Raw genomic sequence first — 19,754 nt, forward strand, 5'->3', positions numbered from 1 at the left:
AATAAAGGGGGCTTACAATGAGGCTGTAGTTTGGAACATGCATTCTCCAAAAGCCCACTAAGCCCAGAAACGATTGTGTCTCTTCCTTATTAGTGGGTGGAGACATGGCAGTGATTTTGTCGATCACATCTGTCGGGATGTGACGACGGCCATCTTGCCACTTTATACCTGGGAACTGAATCTCCTGGGCAGGTCCTTTCACTTTGCTTTGCTTAATAGCAAAACCAGCACTCAGAAGAATTTGGATTATTCGCTCTCCTTTTGTAAAGACTTCTTGTGCTGTATCGCCCCACACAATGATGTCATCAATGTACTGCAGGTGCTGAGGAGCTCTGCCCTGTTCCAATACAGTTTGGATCAACCCATGGCAAATGGTCGGGCTGTGTTTCCACCCCTGGGGCAAACGGTTCCAGGTATACTGAATGCCCCTCCATGTGAAAGCAAACTGTGGCTTACATTCTTTGGCCAAAGGAATGGAAAAGAAGGCATTAGCAATGTCAATGGTGGCATACCGTTTGGGTGCTTTTGACTCCAGTTCATACTGGAGTTCTAACATATCTGGCACAGCAGCACTCAATGAGGGTGTGGCTTCATTCAGGCCATGGTAGTCCACCGTCAGCCTCCATTCTCCACTGGCTTTACTCACTGGCCATATGGGATTGTTAAAAGGTTAGTAAGTTTTGCTGATTACTCCCTGATTCTCCAGTTGATGAATTAACTTATGGATGGGGAGCAAGGAATGCCTGTTGGTGCTGTACTGCTGTCTGTGCACCGTTTTTGTAGCAATCGGTATTTGTTGTTCTATGACTCGTAGAAACCCCACAACAGACGGATCTTCTGATAGGCCAGGCAAAACAGATAACTGCTTAACACCTTATGTGTCTGCAGCAGCTATTCCAAAGGCCCATCGATATCCTTTAGGATCCTTAAAATATCCCCTTCTGAGGTAATCAATACCAAGTACAAATGGGGCCCCTGGGCCAGTCGCACTAGTGTGCTTTTGCCAGTCTTTACCAGTGAGGCTGATTTCGGCCTCCAACATAGTCAGCTCTTGAGAACCCCCAGTCACCCATGATTATAAACTGATTTTGTACATTGGTGACTCAAGGGCATTAGGGTGCACTGTGCACCAGTATCCACCAGGGCCTTATATTTCCGTGATTCTGATGTGCCAGGCCATCGAATCCACACAGTCCAATATACTCTATTATCCCTTTCCCCCCCCGGCTGGGGGCAAGGCCCCTCTATTTGTTACCTCCATTGTCTGCAGCAACTGGAGCAATCACCTTTTTGGAGAAGTTCACCCTGGTGGTTGATTTGCCTTGTAATTCTTTTACCCGTGCTTGAAGTGCAGGAGTAGTTTGCTTATGCCACTTATTCATATCTTCTCCATGGTCACGTAGGTAATGCCACGAGGCGAAACGTGATGTAGTCTTACTGTTGTCACTTGTTCGAGCAGGAGGACATCTTCTTTTGACAGCTGAGACATTGGATGACACTGGCTGGGAGGAAACCGAGTTGATCAGCCCCTCCAGTAGGCTGTTTTGGGAATTCTGTTCCTCATTGGATGTATCTGTCACCACCATGGATCCATCAGCATCAGGCACTATGGATGGTTTGTGTATGATATCTTCTTGTTTGTTCTCCATTCTGTCCAGCGTTTCAGGTAGCTTTGCAATGGCTGGAACACAAGCTCGTAGACGGCTTAAATGTAACTCAAAGTCTTGAAGTTTATTAACCAATTCATGTATAAGGGGTCTTCTTTCCCCTCTGCCATACATAGCTGCAAATGTACTGGCGTACCTTTCTGGTGCAGTCTTTGTGAATGTACACCACATATTTGGTGTACACCTGACTCTCTCAGGATCATGCTCTTGGTCTGGCTCATCAGGAATGAAATCGGGGCTATGTAGCATTTCCACCACAGCATATTCTCTCAAATAACGGATGCCTTCTTCTATATCAGCCCATTTCTTCTTCTGAGGCATCAGATCGTCTTTGAAGGGGTATCTTTCTCTTACAGCTAACAACATCCTCTTCCAGAGGGTAAAGGCCTGGTTCTAGCATGTACTAATACCTCTGTCAATGGCTGAGTCCCTAGCAATGCCACCCAGTTGGTGAGCTTCTCTACTATCTAGCCACACGCTGTTGGCCCCATTGTCCCAGCATCGAAGTAACCAAGTAGCAATAGGCTCATTTGGGTGGCGTGAGAAGTCTTTTCTCAGACTTCGAATTATATTCATTTTCAGAGATCGATCAACAGTGGTAACGATATCTTGCTCACCTCTTCCTCTTTCAGGACTTCTTGTTGCCCTCGTAGGCGTTGGTGACCGTGGTCTTACTGAGGGCTCCTCCCCTGTACTCAGAGGTGCTTCTCTTAGACTTTGGAGCCACTCCTCTGGACCTCTTTCCTCCTCTTTCTTCTGTTTTAACTGAGTCGAGATTCGTTTCGTTTTCCGTCCTCTTACAGAGGCAACTGACGGCAATTGTGGTGCCTCCTGTGGTTGATCAGGTTGGTCAGTTCTAATGCTCTCATCCTCCAGCTCAACTTGGAGCCTGTCTCGTTCGATTATGTATCTAGCTCAGATTGGAGGGTGTCTTGTTGAGATTGAAGATTGTCGAGTTTGGATTGCAGGGAGTCTATCTCAATTCGGAGGGCATCTCTCTCAGATTGGAGGTCTTTTCTCTGGAGCAGGAGACTCTCGCTCGTTTTGAACTGTTTCCCTGAGACTCTCCCTTTCAATTTCACAAGCTCTCTCTCTCTCCAGGATAGTATTGAATAGGGCCCGATAAGCATTAGCCAGGCCCCAAATCATTTGTGCCTCCTCAGATCTGCCTGAGCTGCACCATTCCCATCTCAAATAGCTGTTTAAGCTCTCAGAGTCTTTCAGGTGTTCTGGAGTGAAGTTCCACGACACTGAAGATTTCCATTTGTCTAAAGTCTCTCCCAGACCTCTCCACACTCCCTGCCACTCAGTATTCTCTGGTTTTGGGGAGGAATTCCTCAAAATATAATAATTACTAATACTGAGTGAAATGATGAGCAATACATTCAGGGAGATTAACAATGCGATTAGGTGATCATTCAAAAACTGCATAAAAGATTGAAAGGAGAGACTGGAAACCTGCTTAAAAATCCCCAGTCCTGTAAAATTGACAGCTGTCTCTGGAATTGTATGCCACATTGTATGAACATGCCAGGTCCATATTTCCACCCATGTTTTCAATTGATTGTATATGCCTATTGCTCCATAGAGCAAGGTGGCAAGCTTAATTAATGCCCAGTATGTTTTTTTAGCATTAGAAAAGAAGAAACAGTGGCATGCAGTCCCTTAAAAGGCAGTTTCACAAGAGAAAGCTTTTTTTTTTTTTTTTACAGAAGCAAGATAGTAAAGCTCAGGGTTTACAAATATCCTAGGATATTGGAAGTCCACCTGGAGTTTTCAAGGTCATGTTTTCAGAGAGTAGCAGTGGAACAGATAAGCTTTCCCAATGAAGCTCTCTGAGAGCAGAGAGTCTAAACAGCTAGAAAGCAACTGTTGCCCGCATTCTCCACCAAAGAATGCCAACGGTTTACAGGCTGGTTCGGCCCAGTTCCGTGACCAACGCGGAGGAGGGATCTGTGGATCCGCGCCTCCGGAAAAGGGAAACAGGGGTCTCCAAAATAATTGAAAACAGCAGCAATAATCTGAAGTGGAACAAACTAATTTACTAAATATATTATCAGCAAAATATAATGAGAGAGAGAGTGTGTCTGAAAGGTGGATAGGCCTCACCACAACGCTGAGGTGAGAAGTGCAGTCCAGTTGAGCAGATGGAGAAAAGCAGACGGCGAAGCGCAGACGGAGAAGCACAGGCGAAGAAGAGCAGGCGAAGAAGAAGGATCAGGTGACCTTGCACAGAGTTATATCTCCTCGCTGACTGCAAAGCCTCCTGGGGAAATGTAGTTCTTCTCCATCGGACAAACATTTGGAACTTGAGCATCACAAGTCAAACCCCCCAGTGCATTACATGATGTTATGGTGTAGAATACTGATAACCAAAAATCATAAAACCATGACATTTGTGTAGCCTGAGAGGAATACAGGGCTTTTGTCCGTGTGTGTAGAGATAGGATTAGGAAAGCCAAAGCACAGATGGAACTGAACTTGGTGCGGTATGTGAAAGATAACAAGAAGGGGTTCTACAGGTATATAGTCAGGAGGAGACAGGCCAAGGAGAGTTTTCCTCCTCTGATGAAAGGTAATGGGGAGCTGGTTTCCTCAGACATAGAAAAAACTGAGGTATTCATTGAGTGCTTTGCCTCAGTCTTTATGGGTGGTCAGGATTCCCATGTATGCCAGGACCATGAGCCTGTAGATGAGGGTGTGGGGAGTAGTTTCTGTCCCACTGTAATGGTGGAACAAGTCTGAGTCCTCCTCATGAAACTGAACGTGTATAAGTCTATGGGGCTGGATGATATCCGTCCTAGGCTTCTGAGAGAGATAGCTGATATGATGGAGAGCAGCTCAGCAACCACATTTGATAAATGATGGCTGTCTGGTGAAGTCTGTGGTGACTGGAAAACGGGAAACGTTACTCCCATTTTTAAGTAAGGGAGAAAGGAAGACCCGGGGAACAGGCCGGTGAGCCTCACCTCTGTGCCTGGGAAGAACATGGGGCAGATCCTCCTAGAAGCTATGTTAAGGCACATACAAGACAAAGAGGTGATTCAAGAAGTAGGCCCATGAAAACCTAATGAGGTTCAATAAGGCCAAGTGCAGGGTGCTGCACTTGGGTGGAGGCAATCCCAGGTATTTATACAAACTGGGGAAGATCTCTTTGAGAGCAGCCCTGTGGAGAAGGACTTGGGGGTCACAGAATCACAGAATCGCAAGGTTGGAAACAACCTGCAAGATCATCTAGTCCAATCACCCTCCCATTCCTATTAGTACCACAAGCTACTAAACCATATCTTGTAGCTCCTCATCCAGGCGCCTCTTGAACACTGCCAGGGACGGCAACTCCACCACTGGTTCTGGTGGACGTCCTGGTGGACGAGGGCCAACTGTGTTCTGGGCTGCATTAAAAAAGGAGTGGCCAGCAAGGAGAGGGAAGTGATTGTCCCCCTCTACTCAGCTCTTGTGTGGCCCCATCTGGAGTACTGCATCCAGGCCTGGGGTCCCCAGTGCAAGAAAGATGGAGCTTTTGGAGTGGGTCCAGAGGAGGGCCACTGAGATGATCAGAGGGCTGGAGCACCTCTCCTATGAAGAAAGGTTGAGGGAACTGGGCTTGTTTAGCTTGGAGAAGAGAAGGCTCTGGGAGTCCTCATTGTGGCCTTCCAATACTTGAAGGGAGCATATAAACATGAGGGGGAATGGCTGTTTATGAGGGTAGATAGTGATAGGACAAGGGGGAATGGTTTTAAACTGAGACAGGGGAGGTTGAGGTTATATATTAGGAGAAAGTTTTTCACACAGAGGGTGGTGACCCACTGGAACAGGTTGCCCAAGGAGGCTGTGGATGCCCCATCCCTGGAGGCATTCAAGGCCAGGCTGGATGTGGCTCTGGGTAGCCTGGTCTGCTGGTTGGTGACCTTGCACATAGCAGGGGGGTTGAAACTAGATGATCATTGTGGTCCCTTTCAACCCAGACCGTTCTATGATTCTAGAATTCTGTGATCAAGTCCAACCACAACCTGACCATACTACCCTAACAACCCTCCACTAAATCATGTCCCTGAGCACCACATCCAAACTGTTTTTAAATACATTCAGGATGGTGATTCAACCACCTCCCTGGGGAGCCTATTCCCATGCTTAACCACCCTTTCTGTAAATAAGTTTTTCCTGATATCCAACCTAAACCTCCCCTGGCACAACTTGAGAGCATTTCCCTTCATCCTGTCACCTGACACCTGTAAGGAGAGACCAACACCACTCTTGCTGTAACATTGGGCCCCACACCAGTTTGAAGACCCTGAACCACATTGCTAATGACACTCACAGTATAGTCCACATTTGGCACCTTCTCACTTGCATCTATTTAGACAGATGAAAGATGGACTGTGTGGGCAACATTTTCTTAGCGATTATGCCATCATAGCAGCTGTAAAACAGTGAGTCATCTCCGCTGGTGCAGATTTTTACGAGCATGGGATGTGGACTCTTGTTCATCTCTAGCAAGAATGTACAGCTAATGGTGGTGGCTAAGTTAAACACTAGTGTTTTGTAGCTGAGAATGTCATCTATTAAATAGTGTTATTGTGCTCTTTGTTGCTGTAGTTTCCTTAGAAATAAATAGGAGACAGTACTTTTGAGGCATCTGATGTGCATATTAAATATAGCTTATATTTAACAATCAGTAGAAAGCTCAATTGACTCATGATAATAGTATCATGATTATAGTAATTTGAAAAAAATCTCTAAGAATCTGTTTTTTTCTGAAACTTTCTGTATTTCAGCTCAACACCTTTTAATAAGGAAGAGTTATCAGCAATTTTGAAGTTTGGTGCTGAGGAACTTTTTAAAGAACCTGAAGGGGAGGAAGAGGAGCCTCAGGTAAATGGAACAATACATATGTACAAACCAAAACTGTGTTAAGTACTTTGTTGTAAAGAGAAACAACTTCTGTTTCAGGAGATGGATATAGATGAAATCCTGAAGAGGGCTGAAACTCGAGAAAATGAGTCAGGCCCATTAACTGTAGGAGATGAGTTACTTTCACAGTTCAAGGTATTGCTCTGTTCCTTTCATCCTCCCGTAATTATACTTTTTTTCTGTATGAATGTTAATTACTATTGTTATTTACCTTTATTTATTCCTGTGAAACAAATGCCACAATAAGTCAACTCTGTTACATAGAATGTTTTTTCACCTATATGGGTAGTTACCACCAGTGCAAACATCTATGTCGATTGCTCCAAAAGTAATGCCTCCTATTTATTTTCATGCAAATTACAACAAAAGCAAAAGAGCACAATTCTCAGCTACAAAATGCTATTTTTCAACATAGTCACCACCAATTAGGCATGCATTTTCACCAGCGATGGGAAAAAAAATAATATCTGCATGATAGGGGGGTGACCCACTGTTGCTGTTATCGCTACTGAAACACACCACCCTCCGTCTCACCGTGCTTACATCCACTATTTGGTCTCCGTCAATGTTCAGCAAGCATCAATGAATGTCAATGTGTGCTATTTATTCCACATGGAGGAATTCAGTGACACACCTTTGCTTCATAGGCACTTCCATGTCAGACACCGCGGGTATTGGTGAGAAGGTTCAACCTCTACTGCCATACTACCAGCATCTGCCTATGATATCGTGGGCCAACATAATGAAATAGGAGGCATTACTTTTGGAGCAGCCCTCATAAAAATACATAATGTGTTCTACTAACAAAATACAAAAGAGATTTACATATACATTAGTCTTTGATTTAATTATTAGAATACTGGGTAGGGCTGTTCTTCATTTAATAGTTTACATTGTTAAACAACTGTAGTGCTTCTGAAAACAGAATGAAGTTTGGATTCCTTTGTTGATGACCTTTTAGAAATTTCAAGTTAAATTCCATTCAAACTTGAATGCCAGATCAAAGAATCATAGAATATCTTGGGTTGGAAGGGACTTGAAAGATCATCTAGTTCCAACCTCCCTGCTGTGAACAGGTTTGCCACCCACTAGATCAGGCTGCTCAGGAATCACAGAATCACAGAATGGCCAGGGTTGGAAGGGACCTCAAGGATCATGAAGCTCTAACCCCCCTGCCACATGCAGAGCCACCAACCTCCCCATTTAATACTAGACCAGGCTGCCCAGGGCCCCATCCAACCTGGCCTTGAACACCTCCAGGGACAGGGCATCCACAACCTCTCTGGGCAGCTGTTCCAGCACCTCACCACTCTCTCTGTAAAGAACTTCCCCCTGACATCCAACCTAAATCTTCCCTCCCTCAACTTCAAACATTTCCCCTTGTCCTGCTGTTATCTACCCTTTCAAAGAGTTGACTCCCCTCCTGTTCGTAGGCTCCCTTTAGGTATTGAAAGGCTGCAATGAGGTCACCCCGCAGCCTTCTTTTCTCCAGGCTGAACAAGCCCAGCTCCTTCAGCCTGTCTTTGTAGGGGAGGTGCTCCAGCCCTCTGATCATCTTCGTGGCCCTCCTCTGGACCCTCTCCAACAGCTCCCTGTCTTTTTTGTACTGGGGGCTCCAGACCTGGACACAGTACTCCAGATGGGGCCTCACAAGGGCAGATTAGAGAGGGACAATCACCTCCCTGTCCCTGCTGGCCACCCCTCTTCTGATAGAGCCCAGGATACCATTTGCTTTCCAAGCTGCAAGAGCACACTGCTGGCTCATGTTAAGTTTTTCATCCACCAGGACCCCCAGGTCCTTCTCTGCAGGGCTGCTCTCAAGGACTGCTCCTTCCAGTCTGTATATATGCCTGGGATTCCTCTGGCCCAAGTGCAGAACCTTGCACTTTGCTTTGTTGAACCTCATTAGATTCACCCAGGCCCACCTTTCAAGTCTGTTGAGGTCCCTCTGAATGGCATCCCTTCCTTCCACTGTGGAATCCATCCAACCTAGCCTTGAACACCTCCAGTGGGGCATCCACTACTTTTCTCAGCAACCTGTTTCACTCAATCACCACCCTCTGAGTGAATAATTTACTCCTAATATTTAATCTAAATCTCCCCTCTTCTAGTCCCCTAGGGGCCATTGCTTGTCACTGGCCTCCACCTGGACGTAGAGCCCTTGACCAGTCTGTTGAGTGTGACCATCCAGCTAATTCCTTATTCACTGAACAGTCCAACCTTCAAATCCATATTTCTCCAATTTAGATATAAGAATACGGTGTAGGACTATGTCAAACACCTTGCAGTAGCCTAGGTAGATTACATCAGTTGCCCTTCCTTTGTCCATCAATGCTGTCATTCCATCATGGAAGGCCACCAGATTGGTCAGGTATGAACTGCCCTTGGTGAAGATGTGCTGACTGCCATGGATCATATCCTTGTCTTGCATGTGCTTTACTAAATCTCCTAGGAAGAGCTGCAGCACAATCTTCCCAGGCACAGAAGTGAGGCTCACTGGCCTCTAGTTCCCTGGGTCTTTATTTCTCTCTTTTTTAAAAATGGGAGTAACGTTTCCCTTTTCCAATCTCTTGGCAACTTCACCTCTGAGCAATGACTTCTCAAATATGACAGAGTGGTTTGACAACCATGTCAGCCAGTTCCCTCAGGATCTGGGGATATACGTCATGGATACATGTCATTGGGTTCCATAGATTTCATAGAATCATTAAGGTTGGAAATGATCTTTAAGATCATCTAGTCCACCTGTCTACCTACCACCAATATTGCTTTCTAAACCATGTTCCTTAGTACCACCTCTACATATTTCTCAAACATCTCCTGGGACTCCACCACCTCCCTGGGTAGCCTGTTCCAGTGCCTGACCATTCTTTAGGAGAATAAGTTTTTCCTAATATCCAACCTGATTCTCTCCTCCCACAACTTGAGGCCATTCCCTCTTGTGCTGTCACTGTTACCTGGGAGAAGAGGCCAACCCCTACCTTGCCACAACCTCCTTTCAGGGAATTGTAGAGAGCAAGACAATCTCCCCTGGGTCTCCTCCAGACTAAACTATCCCAGTTCCCTCAGCTGCTCCTTGTAAGACTTGTGCTCCAGTCCCCTCACCAGCTTTGTTGCCCTTCTCTGGATGCACTCCAGGGCCTCAATTTATTTCTTGTAGTGAGGAGCCCAAAAATGAATGTGGTACACAAGGTGCAGCCTCACCAGAGTTATGTACAGGAGGACAGTCACCTCCCTAGTCCTGCTGGCAGCACTATTTCTGATACAAGCCAGGATGCTATTGGCCTTTTTGACTACCTGGTCTTATGTTCAGCCAAGTGTTGACCAACACTCCCAGGTGTTGCATGGGGTTCTTGTGACCAAAGTGCAGGACCCAACACTTTGTCTTGTTGAACTTCATCCCATTTACCTCAGCCCAGCTATCCAGCCTGTCTAGATCCCTTTGTAGGGCCTTCCTACCCTCAGTCAGATTGATGCTTCCTCACAGCTTGGTGTTATGTGCAAACTGACTGAGGGTGCACTCACTCCCCTCATCCAGATCATCTTAAACACATACACATTCAGTCTCATCAGGTGGTGGTCTCGAACTTGCTTTTCACTTACAGTAGGAGGGATTTTTTTTTTTCCCCCAGCCTCCACCTAGAACTAGTTCAGGGATATGGCAGATGTGGAAATCCAACTACCAGTGAAGAATGAGTTCCTCAGCCTTCTCTGTGTCTGTTGTAGCAAGTTTTCCCTTCTCATTTATCAGAGGGGTATGTTTTCTTTGGCCTTTCTCTTCTGACTAATGTACTTATAGAATACCTTTTTGTTATTTTTTACATCCCTTGCCAAGTTCAGTTGCACGTGCATCTTGGCTTTCCTGATCCTATCTCTGCACATCTGGATGGCATCCCTGTATTTTTCCCAGGCTGCAGGTCCTTGTTCAGCCATACCAATTTCCTGCCTTCTCTGCTTGATTTCTTATGCTGGGGGATGAAGAGCTCTTGCGTTCTCAGAAAGGTGTCCTTAAAGAGCTGCCAGTTCTGTTCCTTTCCTGAGTCCCTAAGGACAATTTTCTATCTCATCCAATAATTCCTTAAACAGCTGTAAATTAACTCTTTTGAAGTTCAGGCTCTTGACTGTTATTTGCCAGGCCCATATTCCTCAAGATCGTGAACTCTACTAGGGCATGGTCACTACAGCTCCTGCTGTCTCTGATCTTAACCTCTCTAATTTTTGCATTTATGAACACTAGGTCCAGTGTTGCTTCACCTCCGGTTGGTACGTTTAATATTTGTACCAGGAAGTTATCATTGATGAACCCCAAGAGTTTCCTGTATTGCTTGCAGCCCACCATGTTGCGTTCCCATCGGGATGAGAGCCTGTGAGCAGGCTGCCTGCTGCTCTTCCTGGGCAAACTGCCCTGGAAATTGTCATACTATGCTGTTTGCCTATGCTAGTTGCTAGTGCTTCCTGGGGGCTGCCTTTCTATGTGTGGATGTGTTAGGCTGCTGCTCCTGGTCCTGCCCATGCCTCCTCAGCTACTCTCATGAGGGGTAGGGTCTCTTGGTGACTCTCTCCTCACCCTGGAGTCTCCTTGATTTCCAGACATCCCTCGCATACCACGATCCCATGTTCCACTGCAGAACATGCCTGCTGATTGCTTCAGAGAATGATCAGAAGTGCTTAACTGGATAACACATAAAATATTATAGTGGGACCGAAGTGTGTGTTTTTATCTTGTGATTGTTTTTGTTTGCTTGTGTGTGATTTTGTTTGTTTTTATTTAAAGCAGGGAAGGACTTTGCTTTAGATCAGATTACTAAATCACCTTCCTGCTGATTATTAATTTGCAACATACTGTGGTTTCCACAGTTTATTAATGTTTGGTTAGTTCTACATAATAACATAGAATTTTATGTTAACTTGAGCATTCAAATGCAGTTAGCCCTGCTTTGAAGGAAATTAAACAACAATTGCACAGCTATTGAGAAGGTATTTCATAGTGTTTCTATATTAATTAACTTTTAAAAGAAAAAAGATCCTCATCTTTATATTCGGCTATCTTGCATGGAACGTATGTTTCATATATGAAAAATACTTTCATTAGAGATATTGCTTCCTGAAGTATTTAATATGCATACATAATTTTTACATAAATAAAATATGCCATTCCAAACTATTTTCCTAAAATGATATTTACTGAGTCCTTGTTTAAATAAAATCATGTATCTATTTGGTGAAAATACTTATGTTCCAAAACATAAGGTAGCTAACTTTTCCAATATGGATGAAGATGACATTGAGTTGGAACCAGAACAAAATCTAAGAAACTGGGAAGAAATCATTCCAGAAGTTCAGTGGCGACGAATAGAAGAAGAGGAAAGACAAAAAGAACTTGAAGAAATATATATGCTTCCAAGAATGAGAAACTGTGCAAAACAGGTATCTCTGGGTTTTGACTAATTTTTTTCTTTGATACTTACTTGCTGATGTTTTGGCTTGTACTTTTGTGTTGTGTGGTTTTTGTGTGTTTTCCCCCCCAAATATTTTTTATGCTCTAGGTAACACATAAATAAAATGTTTTAGTCACGTAGCTTTGAACTAGTTACTCTGAAATTCCAGATCAGCTTTAACGGAAATGAAGGGAGATGCAGTAGAAGCAGAAGATATTCTGGATCTGATAGTGATTCCATCTCAGAAAGAAAACGACCAAAAAAACGTGGACGACCACGAACTATTCCCCGTGAAATCATTAAAGGATTTAGTGATGCAGAGATTAGACGGTAAGATGTGTGGGGATGTGTGTGCTTAATGGGACAAAGCAATTTATTTTATCATCTTGAGTTTGAAAATGTGGAAAACAAGTTTATCTTTCTTGACCTTAGTTGAAAATTTTTATTCTAGGCATTTAAAGCTTTCCTTTTTGTAGTTTGTACCCATTTAGGTGTGCTATAAAATTGAGTTGAATTTTTTTTTTTTTTTCCCAATATTTAATGTGTTATTCTTCCTGCATCCCCTGAAGACAGTGATTTTAAAAGCAATTGTTTCAGTGAGCATGCTTTTATTAAAAAAAACGTGACCTTCCCATCATTTTACCTAAAAACTAGTTGAAGAAAGGATACACACATCTTTGTGAAAATACCTATAAAAGGCTAAAATAATTTTCTTTTAAACTTCTTGCCACTGTAATTATTGTTATATAATGCATTGTAAAACTAAAAAAAAAACACTATTGTGATGAGTGAATCTATACAGCTGGTCCCATCAATATAAAGTGCTAAAAATACCGTATTTTGATTGAAGGAGGAGAAATTGTTTTGTTTTACTTTGGTTTGTGAAATGCTATTTTCTTCTATAATGTTTCTGTAAAATACTGCAATGCTTATAAAATATTTTTCATTGTATGAATAACTTTTTAAGAGTCTTGTCCCCTTTCCATTTTATCTGGCAACACAGTAGTTTGCTGTTTTTGTCAAGGGGTATTCTCCTGCTTGCACTAGTAACTTGGGTTCTTGATTGTTGAGTTAAAAAATATGTATAATTTTTTTTAAATTTCATTCCCTCTCCTTCCTGGATATTTCTAGTTTCTTTCCCTCATTCAATTACTTATGCATTTCTTCTGAGGGCAGCAACATTCCTTTATCTTTGTTACTATGTTTTCCTAAATCTTAAAATCACCTCAAAATTACAGACTGCTCCTCTTTATTATATGAAGCCTAACACAATGTCTGAATTGTCTATTCGCTGTAAATCCACATATGATTTCTATGAATAGACACATTGTGTTGCTGAATCCTTTGTCTCATGAAACTAGTAAAGTAACCTTTGAAATAAATTCTATCATCTATTGTTTTATTTGCATCAGTTATTAAGCCAAATAGAACTCTGGATTTAAATGTGGCTTAATTGATATAATAATCTGACCTAGTCTCTCTAGTTCTTATTTCTTTGCATTGTCCATATAGTATTTTACTAACACTTTACAAATACATTTTAAACCTAGTATAGTTAAGCATATATTTTTAACTGCAGAATTATTTTCTATTACTAGATTTATCAAGAGTTACAAGAAATTTGGTGGCCCACTTGAAAGGTAAACTTATCTGATTATATTTGCATAGCAAATTGGAATCTTATTTTGTGTATTCTTTTCTATAGCTGCTTTTAACTGCATGGATCAAAAATTTACACAGCATAGCAAGTGTTGGTGAATGTTAACTTACATGATCAATTCTCTAATTTCAAAGTCTGAAGGGAATAATTGATAAATACATAGGTGACAAAAGGAAGACTTGGGAAAATTTTGGTCCATTCCTGAATGAGATTGGGAACCTAGTTAAATGGGATAGGGAAAAGGTTGAGGTACTGAATGCCTTTCTTTACCTCAGTCATTACCAGCAAGATTGACCCTCAGGAATCCCAAGTTCCAGAGACCTGGAGGAAGGAAAATGTACCCTTAGTGGGAGATGATCTGGTCAGAGAATACTTAAGCAAATTGAGAATTTGCATGTCCGTGGGCCCTGATGAGGTGCACCCACCAGTGCTGAAGGAACTGGCAGATGTCATTACAGGGCCACTCTTGATAATCTTTGCTCTATCATGATGACTGGGAGAAGTACCTGAAGACAGGAGTGACATTTGTTTCTCTCCAAGGAGGTTCAACAAAGCAAAGCGCAAGGTTTTGCACTTGGGTTGAAGTAATCCCAGATATGTATACAAACTGGGATAACTCCTTGAGAGTAGCCCTGCTGAGAAGGACTTAGGGGTCCTGGTTGATGAAAAACTTAACATGAGCCACCAGTGTGTGCTTGCAGCCTGGAAGGCCAGTGGTATCCTGGGTTTCATCAGAAGAGGGGTGGCAAGGGAGGTGATTGTCTCCCCCTCCTCTGCACTCATGAGGCCCCAAGTCTGGGGTCTCCAACACAGGAAAGATGTGGATCCAAGGGCTGGAGCACCTCTCCTATGAAGATAGGCTGAAGGAACTGTGCTTTTTCAGCCTGGAAAAGAGAAGGCTGGGGAGAGACCTCATTGCGGCCTTCCACTCTTTAAAGGGAGTTTATAAACATGAGGAAAATCAACTTTTTACAAGGGTAGATAGTGATAGGACAAGGGGGAATGGTTTTAAACTACAGATTAGGTGTTGGGGGAAGTTTTTTACTGAAGCAGTGATGAGGCACTGGAACAGGTTGCTTGGAGAGGTGGTGGATGCCCTGTCCTTGGAGGTGTTTAAGGCCAGGTTGGATGGGACCCTGGGCAATCTGATCTAGTATGTGATCTAGCAGCTGGCAATCCTGTCTGTGGCAGGGCGGTTGAAACTTGATGATCCTTGAGGTCCCTTCCAACCCAAGCCATTCTATGACTCTATAAAGAAGGAGGACCCAGGGAACTATTGGCCAGTAAGCATCCCCTCTGTGCATGGGAAAGGTGATGGAACAGCTAATCCTGGAAACTATTTCCAGGCACACAAAGGACAAGAAAGTCATCAGGAGTAGCCAACATGGTTTCACCAAGGGATAGTTATGTTTGACTAACCTGATAACCTTCTGTGATGAAATGACTGGCCTGATGGATGAGAGGAGAACACTTGACACTGTCCCCCACATGATCCTCATAGACAAGCTGCTGAAGTGACCATCACTGGATGGGCTGACAGTGAAGTGGTTTGAAACCTGGCTGAATGGCCAGGGCCAGAGGGTAGTGGTCAGTAGTAACTAGTGGTGTACCCCAGGAGTCAATACTGGGTCCAGTCCTGTTAGACAATTTCATTAATGAATCTGGACATTGGGGCAAAGTGTGCCCTCAGCACATCATCAGATGACATAAAATTGGAAGGAGTGGTGGATATACCAGAGAGTGATGCTGCCATCCAGAGAGACTGGGAAAGTCTAGAGAGATGGGCTGACAGGATCCTCATGCAGTTCAAGAAAGGGAAGTGCAAAGTCATGCACCTGAGGGAGAACAATCCTAGACACCACTGCATGCTGGGGGAGCCACTCAGCTGGAAAGCAGCCTTGTAGAAAAGACCCTGGTGGACACCAAGCTGAGTATGAGCCAGTAATGGGCCCTTGTCACACAGAAGTCTAATGGTATCATGGCTGCATTAGGCAAAGTATCACCGGCAGGTCAAGAGAGGTGATCCTTTCCCTCTACTCAGCATTGGTGAGCAGTGTCCAGCTCTAGGATCCTCAGAACAAGGGAGATATGGAGCTACTGAGAGAGTCCAACAAAAAAGGAGTCACCAAGATGATCGAGGGACTGGAGCATTTCTCTTTCAAGGAGAGACTGAGAAAGCTGAGACTGTTTAGCCTGGGGAAGAGAAGGTTTGGGGGGGATCTACTAAAACTAATGTTTTAGAGCTCTGAAATTGTACTTCTTTTCTTACAGGTTAGATGCTATAGCTAGAGATGCTGAGCTAGTTGATAAATCTGAAACAGACCTTAGACATCTGGGAGAACTTGTACATAATGGATGCATTAAGGCTTTAAATGATAATGACTTTGGCCAAGGAAGAACAGGTAATTTGTATTTATGGGTTGGGGAGAGGAGTAAAAATGTAAAGAGTCTGAACTCTTCTTGCACTCTGGTTATAACTGTATTTCTTGGGGGATAAGTGAAATAAAAATGTTAGTATATTTGGTGAAATTTTAAAAAGAAAAAAAAAACATCCACAGCTTTTTTTCCCCCTTCCCTGTATGCATTGTCACAGTAGAATGCAGCACATTTTTGTTTTTATCATGAAATTTGAAAGTAATCTGCTATTATTTGGAAGACCTTGAGATTCTGAAGTTTAGATTAGAATGTTTAGTTAAGAAAAAGTTATTTGTTATAATTGAATGTCTGTTGCTATAGCATAAGTCTGTGGGGTTTATTTTCTTGACACTTGTCTATGACATTCACATAAAGTCTGGATATTTTAATAGTTCGATCCTTTATTTTAAGGTGGTAGATTTGGGAAAGTTAAAGGCCCAACATTCCGAATATCAGGAGTGCAGGTGAATGCAAAGCTAGTCATTTCTCACGAAGAAGAGTTGGCACCATTGCATAAATCCATTCCTTCAGATCCAGAAGAAAGGAAAAGGTATTTTTTTTCCTCCTAAAGAAAACCATAATCTAGAAAATTATTCAAGGCTTATATGCGTATGTTTAACCAGTCCAGACTCTAAGCACACTAGGACACCAGTGTCTCTTCATTCCCTGTAAGAAATGACAGCGTAATCTGCTCCACATCCTTTGTTTATTCTTTCTTCCCTGTCCTTAGAAGCCAGTATTTGCTTTGGCTTCTGAAACGTGTTCATTGGAGACTGAATTCAGTTACAACTAATTACTCCAGACTTGAAATTAGGCTTGTTGAGGCCTTTCTGTTACCTCTGCCTGATGGAAAGCAATATCTGTCAAAGTGGAACAGACAGTAATCCTTGGTGGTAGTTTCAGCCGTCTGAACTTTTCAGCATGCTACCTTGCATATCACAGTCCCTAGACTATGCTTATGCAGTTAGCAGTTACACTAGAGTGATATTTGAAGCTTGTCTTCATTGTTAGCCAATTCTGACTCAGTCCATGGTCACAGATATAATATTGAAATATTTTCAATATTTCAATAAATATTTTATAGAAACTGTAAGAAAATCTGATTATAGTTATCTGGATTACTAACCTAAAATACCAAGATGAAACTTTTTATTTTTACTATTCTTAGTGAATTCCCTTCTCCCTTGCTAAGTTTGCAAAGATGGCTTATTTATGTTTCTAATTTGTTTCTACTAGATATGTCATCCCATACCACACCAAAGCAGCTCATTTTGATATAGATTGGGGTAAAGAAGATGATTCCAATCTGTTAATAGGTATCTATGAATATGGTTATGGTAGTTGGGAAATGATAAAAATGGATCCTGATCTCAGTTTGACACAGAAGGTATGTCATCCACAAAATTTCACTGAGGACTTTTTGCTTGTTTAAATAATAATGCCAATAAGATCGGTTACTGAAATAACTTATTTTATGATAGATTAAATTTCACAGAAGTTAGGACAGTTGTACTCTTTTGTACTCTTGTGGTAAATTATTAGATTTCAAGATCTTGTGTATTCATTTGAATTATACCTTCTTACAATGTTATATTATTTCTATACATTTGAATCTCTATCACTTGAATTCTCTTTTATCTGTTTCCCTATTTTAGATGCTCTAGTTATGTTATTTTTGAGCTTTTGTAAGGAACGCTTTTGGGGGGGAGGGGTTATGTTTGGTTTTTTCACCCCTCCTTTTTTTTCTGTCCCTAGTTACTTTACTTGAAACTGCCTTTAATTCTCAACATTTAGAATAGCTGTACTCATCATACTACTAGTATTATAATGGCTGTCTAGAAGTAAGGAGAAACATATATTTAGGGAAAGACTGGAGCGAAGCAAACTTGGTGACATTGCCAACAACCTGTAGCTTTGGGATATGATGGGCCATGGTTTAATGATTTCCTACCTGTGCCTTCTATTATTTTTCCTGTTTTATAAAACTATCATCTGAAATCCAGGAAGAAAACTAACTCCAATGCAGGGTTAGCAGCATTCCTTTATTCCTCACGATGCGCACTGGGCAACTTGACAAGCAAGCATGCTCTCTCAGAGTTCAGGTTCTACATTTAAACAATTAAGATATACATATGCAGTACATTGGCATACATATTCACTCTTTTTCATGGTCTCATAGATATGTGCTAATGTCCCTTTGGGCATGCTCAGTGGTACCTAGGGTGGTCGAGTGCCCACCTACTTCTTCCCCTTTTTTAACCATCAGCTTCATCACTGAAACCTTTGACTCACTTTCATTCACTTTTCCCCAGTTTGGAAGATTTCCATTGCTTATTAGGCCATAGTGAGCCAGTTCTTAAAAACTGTATGTGGAACCCAAGGAAAATGTCCTTGCACATTGTGAGGAAAAAGATAAAAATATTCTATTGTGACTCCAGTGCAAAGTTATTGAGGAAAAACAAGACTGTTCACCCACTGAAGTGAAAATGGAAAGTTTCAGAACTATCACTTATGCTAAACTAATATATTGGTTCTTAAACTGATGTACTAATCCCTATTTCTAAACAAACCAACCTATATCAAAACCACTCATTTATATTTTTGGCTTCTGAAATATGCTGTGGTAATGAGTTCTACATTCAGAAGAAGCACAAGGCAGAAATAGATAACTGTACAGGAGTTCTGAATTTCTTAGGTAAATTATGAAAGTGAAAACAAATTTAAGACTAGTTTCTTCAGTTTACTGGAAATTCTGTGAGGCCATTTCCAAGATTCTATATTACTTGTGCGTTAGAAGAAAATCTGTAACACTTAAATTATCTGTTCGTTCAAGCATGCTATCATGTTTGCCAGGTATAGTTGGAATGGATTCATTTGCTACCTTTTTTTTCCTCCTTTCTTAATGCAGCTTTTCCTGTTCCCAGAGCTCCAGTCTAGCAACTTCTAGATTTGGTAGTGTGTACTCATAGTTGATACTACCATTGCTCTCCCTTTAGATTTTACCTGATGATCCAGATAAGAAACCCCAAGCTAAGCAATTACAGACTCGTGCAGACTACCTCATTAAATTACTGAATAAAGACCTTGCAAGAAAGGAAGTGCAGAGACTTGCTGGTGCAGTAAGTAAAGCTTGACATTCAGTAGTGAGACAGACACACTTATATCGGCACATCAATAGATTTTTTTGTCCTTAGTTCTACTTTTCTTTGCAGAATTTTCTCTGTATCGCTTGCCACATTAATATGAGACTAATTCGAGGAATGAATTACAGATTTAATATTGTTTTATTGCCTCTTATTTTTATATATTCTCTTATTACACTAAACTCAGTCTCTAGTCCTGAGAAAAGTGGTGGTCATTAGTGCTATAAGATGAATGCTTTATTTAACATAAAAACAAGTTCTTTCTGCAACTGTGATTCAGACACTTGTCAGTTGACATAATAAAGGTACTGATTTACATTCAGGGCAATTCAAAGAGGAAAAAAACAAGAAGTAAGAAGAATAAAGCAATAAAGACTGCAAAAACAAAAGAAATAAAGAATGACTCCTCATCACCACCCTCAGAAAAATCTGACGAGGATAATGAGGTAAACATCTTGCATATGATAAAGATCATCATTCAGTTGTTTGTCGGTGTACAATCAATAAGTATACAGAGGTT

The 19,754-nt window shown here is 42.0% G+C and overlaps 2 protein-coding genes across 6 annotated transcripts in view; one reads left to right on the forward strand and one right to left on the reverse strand.

Moving 5' to 3' along the window:
* Positions 1-2,334, reverse strand: part of LOC125686441 (uncharacterized) — a 52,514-nt gene extending 50,180 nt beyond the window's left edge. Inside the window, exon 1 of the mRNA XM_048930419.1 lies at positions 2,078-2,334. Coding sequence (XP_048786376.1) covers positions 2,078-2,243 — 166 coding nt within the window. The 5' untranslated portion in view covers positions 2,244-2,334. The remainder of the gene's footprint in view (positions 1-2,077) is intronic.
* The window catches only part of LOC125686397 (chromodomain-helicase-DNA-binding protein 1-like), a 192,325-nt gene that overhangs the window by 164,208 nt on the left and 8,363 nt on the right, over positions 1-19,754 (forward strand). For all 5 annotated transcript variants that reach the window (XM_048930325.1, XM_048930320.1, XM_048930321.1 and 2 more), the window contains 10 exons: positions 6,443-6,539; positions 6,618-6,713; positions 11,829-12,005; positions 12,186-12,346; positions 13,615-13,656; positions 15,948-16,078; positions 16,503-16,641; positions 17,328-17,478; positions 19,088-19,210; positions 19,558-19,680. In XM_048930325.1, the coding sequence (XP_048786282.1) occupies positions 6,443-6,539; positions 6,618-6,713; positions 11,829-12,005; positions 12,186-12,346; positions 13,615-13,656; positions 15,948-16,078; positions 16,503-16,641; positions 17,328-17,478; positions 19,088-19,210; positions 19,558-19,680 (1,240 nt within the window). The remainder of the gene's footprint in view (positions 1-6,442; positions 6,540-6,617; positions 6,714-11,828; positions 12,006-12,185; positions 12,347-13,614; positions 13,657-15,947; positions 16,079-16,502; positions 16,642-17,327; positions 17,479-19,087; positions 19,211-19,557; positions 19,681-19,754) is intronic.

This window comes from Lagopus muta, chromosome W, assembly GCF_023343835.1.
Source record: "Lagopus muta isolate bLagMut1 chromosome W, bLagMut1 primary, whole genome shotgun sequence".
Classification (NCBI taxonomy): Eukaryota; Metazoa; Chordata; class Aves; order Galliformes; family Phasianidae; genus Lagopus; species Lagopus muta.